Raw genomic sequence first — 9,337 nt, 5'->3', positions numbered from 1 at the left:
TACTTGGATCGAAATGATCACTTGTATCGCTCTTACATGTTCACTATCGAATTACATTTTGATCACTCTTTTACACTTAATTCTCTTACTTGTATCGAAACTAATATCATTGTTTGTATATTTCTTTAACATAACATGATTTTAACAAAAGTAACTAAATAACTTGAATAATAAAACAAAATGATTTTTTTATCAAAACTAGTCAAACCTGGCAGGTGAAAGTCATAAATTCCCTCGATTAAATTTTGACGAGAATCTCATTATATATAGATACACAAAAACACAAGCTATTTTCGAAAATAATTAGAACATGTTTGTAAAACTAACTAGTATATAATAGTTGTGTTAGCTGTTAGCTGAAGTTAAAAATTGTACATATGTTCTAACAGTTAGATACGTAATTACGTATCTCTCTATAACAAGTCATTAATTTTTTTTATATAACTTTTAAGTTGAATAAAAGATTATAAAACTATTTATTATGTCGGGCAACACATTAATGCATTTACATATTTATTTTAATTTTAAATGACAAATAAAAGATGGTAATTTAGTAGTGCACTTGTTCAATGTTCACTACCCCTCAATCATAAGAACTCCCATATCACACTCTCTCTCTCTCTCTCTCTCTCTCTCTCTCTGTCTGTAACAATGGTGGTCAAGAATCAGAAAGTCAACACTTTGATCTTCATATTCATCACATCTAACTTCTTGTTTGCAGCTCAATCGAACTCATGGATTGGTTCCAAATACCAAATCGAATGTACAATGTGTGCTGCCTGTGATAATCCATGCAGCCCACCCACCTTCTCTCCACCACCACCGCCACCACCGTCGCCTTCCCCACCACCACCGTCCATTCCCAAACCCTCTCCACCGACATCAATCGACTGTCCTCCACCGCCTGCTTCCCCTAGTTCCGGTGGAAGTGGTGGTGGAAGTGGCTACTACTACCCACCTCCACCAAACTCCGATCAGGGTCCTTACTACACCTACCCACCACCGTACAGTAATTACCCGACACCAGGACCACCCAACCCAATTATGCCATACTTCCCTTACTACTATTACAGCCCTCCACCACCTGGACCTTCCGCCGCCGTCTCACTTCCCGGTGCCACCACCCTGTTCTTACTCAGCTTCATTTTACTCTTCTTCTTTTAGTTTTATGAAATTATATATATATTCAAGTGAAGAATAAAGTGTCAAGAGTTCACAGATCTACAAAAAGATTACGCAAGATTCGAGATTGATGAATTCCCAGAAATACCCATCAAGGTTTCATCAATTTACAGATGAATTCGTGATCGCACTACACCAGGAATCTTGATGATGAATGACGATGGCTGAAAGTGGAAAAGCACTATTTTGCTGTGAAGTAATCTGTAAATTCTTGACATCTTATGTCTTCTTTTTAGTAACGTTACTGTCTGTTTAGCTTTACTTTACATAGTATATTAGTAATTAATTAAATGATAATCATCAATTATTATTACATTTCAATCTATACCCTTTGTTTTACTTGATGAATTTATTGGTTATTGCATATATATTTAATTATGGCCTTGTGGGATTTTAGTTTTCGTAGTTTCAATCATGAGTCAAAATTATTTGGCAGATTCTAGAAATTGTTTTAATGCGTGTTGGTGATTGAGCTAATTAAAATTAAGATTAATTACTCATATGTTTACCTTTCCAGATCAAATGCTAAACTTTTGCACCACATGTACATATTACGTTTGTGATTGTGCTTCTATTTGATTATTTTTTACTCATGGAAAATTCTATGCACATGCATACATATATATAATAAGTCTATATATTAATATAGATGCATACATCTCAAGATGTCATCATACATAGGACTTCATTTCAAATTCAAAGTCCATTGAACATCATGGTTCAGAATTCTTAGAATACTTTCTTAATCTAGAAAAATGCAATTTTTTTGTTAACATATGATTTAATAAAAAAAATACTACTGGTTAATTATAATTACATAAACCATATCTAAATCTAAATAACAATAATATATATAAAACAAAAATTGTCCACCGAAAGCAAAGTTGACGATATTGGGTGCTATGACACATTGTATATTTATAGCATATTGAAAAGTCCTCCAAAATATTCCCTATATTATGGCTTTTGATTTTGTGTATTCCTTATCTTTTCCGTATCATATAATGGGCGTGTTTATTTTATAAAATCAACTTTTTGACCACGATACGATATGTTAATTGTAATTACGTACAAATATGGTATTAAATATTACAATTAAAAGGTCATAAGAATTGTGTATTGCAAGTAGAATGAACCAACTTATGTATCATATGCGGATTGAGTTCAAGTGACCTCGTGAGTATATACCGGGTGTGGGTCCCTTCGCATAACCAAAGGTATGTTGGTGACGTTTAGCATCATCAAACATTTTAAGGTAATTCTGATTTATGTGAATACCCAAAGGGACTTAAGTTATGTTTGAATACGAGTGAAGTATAGAATGCACCCAATTTGTCTTTCTTGCTTGTATAAAGGGTTCAACCCAACATCAGGCAAATTGTTTCCTTCTTAATTCTGAGCATAGATTTTACATGAGACACATTAATCACGAAAACAAAAACTATATTGGAGGGGGAGGAGTTGAAGCTACATCTATGGAGGTGTACTACCGCTATAAGTGGCAACTGTATTTGAGAAGGCTATGGAAGACTTCAAAAGATTCAATGAAAAGGCACATGAATGCTTACGTCAGATTCCCCCCAAAAATGGGTTATATCTCATTTTTTGGTAATAATATTATTCCCTACTCAATTTAGGTATTATAGTATGTCATCGCAATATATACTTTCTTACATAAGAAGAAAAGTTTATGATGTTCATTTGAACAAGTTATGTGAGGTTTTATATTCCAAGTTAATTAATGGAAGTGACAAACCAATAATCACTTGTTTTGGAGTTCATTTGAGAGTATTTAATGAAGAGAATATGAAATGTTTAGAAGGTGATGGAAAGATCCAAGTTAATTAATGGAAGTGACTAACCCTTACTTCCACAAAGTTGATGGAATAAATTTTTAAAGAAGCGGCTGAATTCATGAGCATTTTCAGTGGAAATAGTAAGTATCAAGTAATTGGTCCATGGATGGATTAATGTGTTGTCAACTTGAAGGATATTACATGTTCTTGAAGGAAATTGGACATTTCTGGTATAACCTGCAAGCATGTACTTTCTTCCATGTGGGGCAGGATAGAGAATAAGGGAAAATATGGTGATCATGAGGATTGGGTACATAAGTGCTAATGGCTTGCAGGGAAATGTAAAAATTCAAGGTTGATCCCATAAATAGAGGAAACGTATAGCCTATGTCAACTTATCTAACAACATTATTTTTCCCAAAACATCAACTAATAATTGATATGTAATGGTTTACATTTATTACATTTCTTTAAATTTGTAGGTGGGTAGACCAAATAAGAAGGGAAAAAATGATGATGACAAGGTAGCAACCACGGTATGAGCCTCGGCAGGAAGTACCTAACAATAATATGTAGCAAGTGCTAAATTTTAAGGCATAACACAAGGAGTTACAAAGGTCAAGGTGGACTAGATAAAGTTGGAAGGGGAAACAAGAAAGTTCCAGGAAAAGGACATGCATATTAGATGAACTTATGTTGGTTAAATGGTTGTTTGACTTAGATTGTGTAAGTATTAAACAATATCATGTTTTTTGGTTGTCATGGTTAGTGGTTGTTACTGAAAGAATAATTGATAAACAGAAAAATATAAACAAGAGAATGAAAGGAATAATCTCTTACTGTACTACATAAAATTACCCAAAACTGATTACAATCTCTCCTCTCTTGCTCTCTCTGATCATTTAAACCTACATGTTTCGATGTCTATATATAGCAGATAATAGCAACCTAGTATGTATCTAACTAGAATACTAAGTTGCCATATATAAAGCATGCTTGTTCCCTAAGCAACCAATTTGCTTAAACCCTAATCATCATGTTAGGTTTCCATGTTGCCCAAGGAATGTTCCTTTCCTACACCTCATCGTTTATGGAAGGGGTAAAACAGGAAATTATCAATAATCACACCCCCTAATTTTCGAATGGAAAAATTGAGAGATCTTCAACTCCTAGCATCATGTGCATTTCAACGAACTTTATCTTAGCTAACGCCTTTGTCAAAATGTCAGCTCTTTGTTCCTTTCCGTTAATGGAAATTGAGAGGTCTTCAACTCCTAGCATCTTGCACATTTCAACGAACTTTATCTTAGATAACGTCTTTTTTTCAAAATGCCAGCTCTTTGTTCCTTTTCTTTGACATGCTCGACTGTGATCTCCTTATCTTCAACTCGTTCTCGTATGTAGTGGAAACGAGATTTGATGTGCTTACTCCGACCATAAAAAACTGGGATTTTGATTAAAGCAATTATTGATGTGTTGAACTTTAATTATCACTTCTTGTACTTGAGAACTAGTTATTTCTCCCAAAAGATCTCGTAACCAAACAGCTTGCCAACTTGCTGTAGATGTAGCCATATACTCAGCTTCACAGGAGGATAACGCCACTGTTTCTTGCTTTTGAAAGCATCACATGATTGGTGAGTTACCAAAGTACAATACATTCCCGGTGATACTTCTTCCATCATCTTGATCAATGTTGTGACTGCTATCACAATATCCAACTAGTCATACAAAATTATTGTGACTGTAACAAATCCCTTATCTGATAGTACCTTTTACATATCGTAATATTTTTTATAGCCTTCATGTGTGACTTCTTTGGAGTTTGCATATAACGAACTGCAATGCCAACTGAGTAAGCTAAACCAGCCCGTGTTTGAAGTAAGTATCTCAATCTACCTACCATGCTTCGATATTGTAACGTCCTAAAAATTATAAAGAATTTTTTGTTCATAAAAGAGATTAACCAATTAAACCTTTTCTTAAAAAATCATTGAGTAATATTTGATTAATTAAAACCATACATTATCAGAGAAAAGTTTACAAAACCGCATAAATAAATATCTTCAATGCGTGTGTACAGTCCCACTGAGCTCTTCTCATGAACGACATGCAAAACATGTAATCCACAACTGTAAGCATAAAGCTTAGTGAGTTCCCAATATACTACATATTCCACCATACATACAATGCATCCACACAAAGTCCTTGGCTATAGCGTCAATCTATTAACATATATATAATATAAATATCAGTACAGAACGTATGAATGCTATTGTGCTCCCACAGTCTTACAATCACTCATTGATGTAGTCCTCCTATAGTCTTAATTGTTATGGTCACGTACGGTTTCCATGGTCCTACCATGGTCTTTCAGCCATAGTCTTTCAATGGACTTTCATACAAGTGTCATGGTCCTCCCATGGTCTTTCATACAAATGTCATGGTCCTCCCATGGTCTTTCATGCAATTGTCAGGGGCCAAATTCTGTTCTTTCATATAATTCATAAAGTTGTATGTGGTTAGAGATCAGATAGACATTCGAACAGATGATCCACTCGAGAGCAAACAATTATACAAGAAGATCGCAATAAGGCATTAAACCAAGAGAGGTTATCCAACTTAAACTACACAAGATCAATGTTATCGTTACCATATAATAATGTAACATAAACACATAACATATACTAGCATGTTACATAGCCTTGGTAACTAGCCTTCCCTAGTTACCCTTCCATTGACAATTTCTCAATTAAGTCCTTTGTTGCTCAATCATACATAATTTTTGATAAATGGCCTTCCCCAGTTACCCTAACCAAACATAAATCCTAACAATATCATACGACCAACAGGTAAGACCCTACCAATCTAGCATACCAAGACCCCAAGTGTTCTAACAGCACATGCATAACAAGGAGCTATCCTAGTCAACTAGCATACTTGGACTCTGACAGTACCTATATCCTACCAAGCAATGGATATATACAATGGGATACATAGCATAGTGAGAAACTCACCTAAACTGAAGAACCGGAGAACCACAACAACACTTTCACCCCTTTCACTTATTAGTCTCGTGAACTGACTGACGCCAAAGAGATGAATCCTCAATCAACAACCTAAATCCTCCAAGTGATGGGTTTTATACAAACAATCCTATGTGTGCATGCAACCCTAATTGGATCTATGTTTTCACTATTAGACATACAACTTTATGAACACAAAAGGAAACCTAGCATGCATCTACTATTTTCGAAATTGACATAGGAGAATAGAATATATTCCTTTTGTTGTTATATAGTAATAACAACTAATTCCTTGAGTTTCCTTAGCTCTTGAAAGTAAGTACCACAAGTGTAGTACCTCTAATGGCTCATAAACACACTTTGAGTGAGAGGATGAATATGAGAGAGAGGAGGAGGGGTACTAAGGTCCAAAATTCGGCTCTAGTAGGGTTTTCCCAAGAGGTGGCCGAACTTTAGTGCCTTAGGGTGCTATTTATACTTGAGGCTAGCTAGGGTTTCAAGGTGGAAACCCTAATCCCTTAGCTTAGGGCCTAAGAAAGTCCATGGACTCCTTTCCTTAAGCCCTTGGACGAAAACTCCTAGATCCTTCTAGGATTTTCGTTCAAGCCTTAATAAAGGTGATCCAATAGCCCAAAGTCTCAACTATCAAATAATTACAAAACATCCCATGTACTTTTAATTAATTCCTTTAATCCCGAAATTAATTCCTAATTAATTTCTGATTAAATACTAAGTAATAATATGATTCCAAATTAATATATTATTCATATAATATATTAACAAATCATATTTAGACCCCAATTTATTATTCTTAACAATAAACCAGCCTCTCTCCTCAACAGTCATCCTGTCTAGTCACCAGTGTGAAGGCAACCCAAAAGGACCATGCTCACAATCGGGTCAATTACACACTCGTGATAAAATCCATAAAGCGATCCAAGTGAGTGTGGGTTTAATCCAATGCTCAAATCATATTCGTAAGCACTCATAAACGTTGCAGCAAACCTTTGCTATGTCTAATCCACTTTAGACAATCTACAAACCAATTCATGGCAATCTTCTTTCATACCTACTCCCAAAGTATGAGCGACTGTGGAACGTTCAAATAATCTTATTATTCAGGAAGTCAAAACATGCAAAGTGAAACACAAGAATAATCGAACCCAATATGGCCCCAAACTTTTGAGTATAAATAAAACTCCATTTATTTAATCACCATATTGATTACACATTATTCATTGTATAATGTTTCGGGTAATCAACTTATTACTTGAATTATAACAACAATTGTCCCATGCTCTTAGCATGCACACTATGTTTACCTATGGTCCTTACTTTGTGAAATAGTATAATTGAATAACATTTTCAATCACACTCATTTCACAATTCCCAATCATTACCACAAGTGTGAGAATACCAAATTCTTGCCACTTATAGAATATGTTAGATTTTAACATTTTATGCAACGATCCTTTCGTAATGTCATAGCGCCAAAGTCACAAAGACTTTGCCAATGAAATGACAAAGTCATCTATTGGAGATTGTTGCAATACAATTCCATAGATATGAAGTCTCACATTTAAAGTACATTTCTTTGAACATCCTTCTTGCATAAAAGTTTCTAATCTAGACATATAGATTCTTAATGTCCAACTCCCAATAAGAAAACATTTCCATATTTGCCATATGACAACTTATCATATCTAATAATAATAATGTCAGTATGGTCCTTCCATTACTATACTTCCAACTGCTCACAAGCGACCAATCCTCGGAGAACCTTAGATTGTCCTCTTGACAGTTGATTAACCACTTTTAGTCATATCTGGTTCCAATCCTTTTTCCCTCTTAATGCCATAGGCATTTGGAAAATTTTAGAACACGCGAATATTATAGCATATGCAATCGATCCTATGCTCGAAGCATATGGGATACGATTCATAATGTCTTACATAAGGACGTGATACTTGACCAGTCTTTTGCTACAATATCTCTATTTTTCATGTTCTCATAATTCGAACTATGAAGAAGGATGCCGTAATCATAATCGAATTTGAGAACACAATCTTAATTTTATATGACTAAATTAGATTAAAAAAATCAATCCAAGCTTTTAGAACTGAAATGAAGTATAAATTCTCTCCCTTAATTATAGCAAAACAACTTTTCAACCCTTGCAACTCTGCGAATTGAACCTTTTGTTTTCTATAATTAATATTGCTATCTCGCAATACTTACCATAATTATCATGCTCCCACTCACATGATGATTATATCTTTTCCAAGCATAACACTTGTGCTCCCACTAGCTTTGACACGTATTCAGAAATTAGCTGGACTTCTAGAAACCAATACTTATTGACTTTCTTTACCAAAGTTCAGATTTATGAAACCAAGACGCTTCGATAAGCTTTTATCAAAGCTTCTCGAACTCATACACCTTTCCTTAGATAACCCATATGTCTGTTTAAAATTTTTTAGAACTTATAACAATAAGTCTAAAATGTTCAGACCCATTTGTCATTTCCTACAATTCGAACTATGAAGAGGGATGCCGTAATCATAATCGAATTTGAGAAATGCAAATTACATAATGCTATCTTCAAAATCTCTCTTAGTGAAAGCGTTTATTCACAATCATTTTCATGAAGGAGAGAAACCTTATGACACTCAGATTTTGTGGTGTATGTGTTCCTATCCATGTGAATTTGTCATAACCATAATCATAAGACAATAATTGTGACAAATCCAGACTCTTATGGATCGAACTTGTCCATTCTTAATTTCTTGCCATCAAGGATCCCACCATTGTTTCCAAGTTATTGAGCAGCTCACCCCTACCTTTCAATGTACTTTCCATTGATCAAGGTGCCTTGCCCCTATGCAACCCATTGAGAACTCATATAACTCACATGCATAGTTGACCAAACTGGAATGGCACAAAAACAAGAATATGTCAACACGATAGGTTAGAAACCTCAAGTCGTGTGCTAGTAATTAACAGCAGGTTTACTCTCGATTAGTTCTTGAAATTTTTCAAGATCTTTAGACTCCCACTGATCTCTTGACATATTAGATTCTCTTATCAAGAAACATTTCTTGACAAAAAAATATTCAAGAGTTAGTGTGTGTCTATATCAAGACAAAACCTACACACAATTTGGTACTAGTTGGTCTTTGTCTTATTCAATACATCACAATTTACCAAAATGTGCAAGTGTAAGAACATTCCTACTTAAGATTATGTCACTCAAGTCACAATCTTGGAGTATGACTCTAAGACTTGATTTTGGAATGAAGTACGATACATCTTATTGACTTAACCACTACAACA

General features: G+C 34.6%; 1 protein-coding gene across 1 annotated transcript; it reads left to right on the top strand.

The window, feature by feature from the left end:
• Positions 1–559: 559 nt before the first annotated feature.
• LOC145118992 (uncharacterized) lies at positions 560–1,507 on the top strand. Its single transcript, XM_079054636.1, has one exon. It carries the CDS (start codon positions 652–654, stop codon positions 1,162–1,164), a length of 513 nt encoding a protein of 170 aa, XP_078910762.1. The 5' UTR covers positions 560–651; the 3' UTR covers positions 1,165–1,507.
• The last annotated feature ends 7,830 nt before the right edge of the window (positions 1,508–9,337 follow it).

This window comes from Lactuca virosa, chromosome 6 (assembly GCF_052849685.1).
Source record: "Lactuca virosa cultivar CGN04683 chromosome 6, Lactuca_virosa_CGN04683_v6, whole genome shotgun sequence".
Taxonomy (NCBI): domain Eukaryota; kingdom Viridiplantae; phylum Streptophyta; class Magnoliopsida; order Asterales; family Asteraceae; genus Lactuca; species Lactuca virosa.
Note: the sequence above shows the minus strand (reverse complement) of the source record. Positions and strands in the feature narration are given on the sequence as shown.

Coding starts and splice junctions, on each gene's coding strand:
- LOC145118992 (XM_079054636.1), top strand. CDS start 652: ATGGTGGTCAAGAATCAGAAAGTCAACACTTTGATCTTCATATTCATC.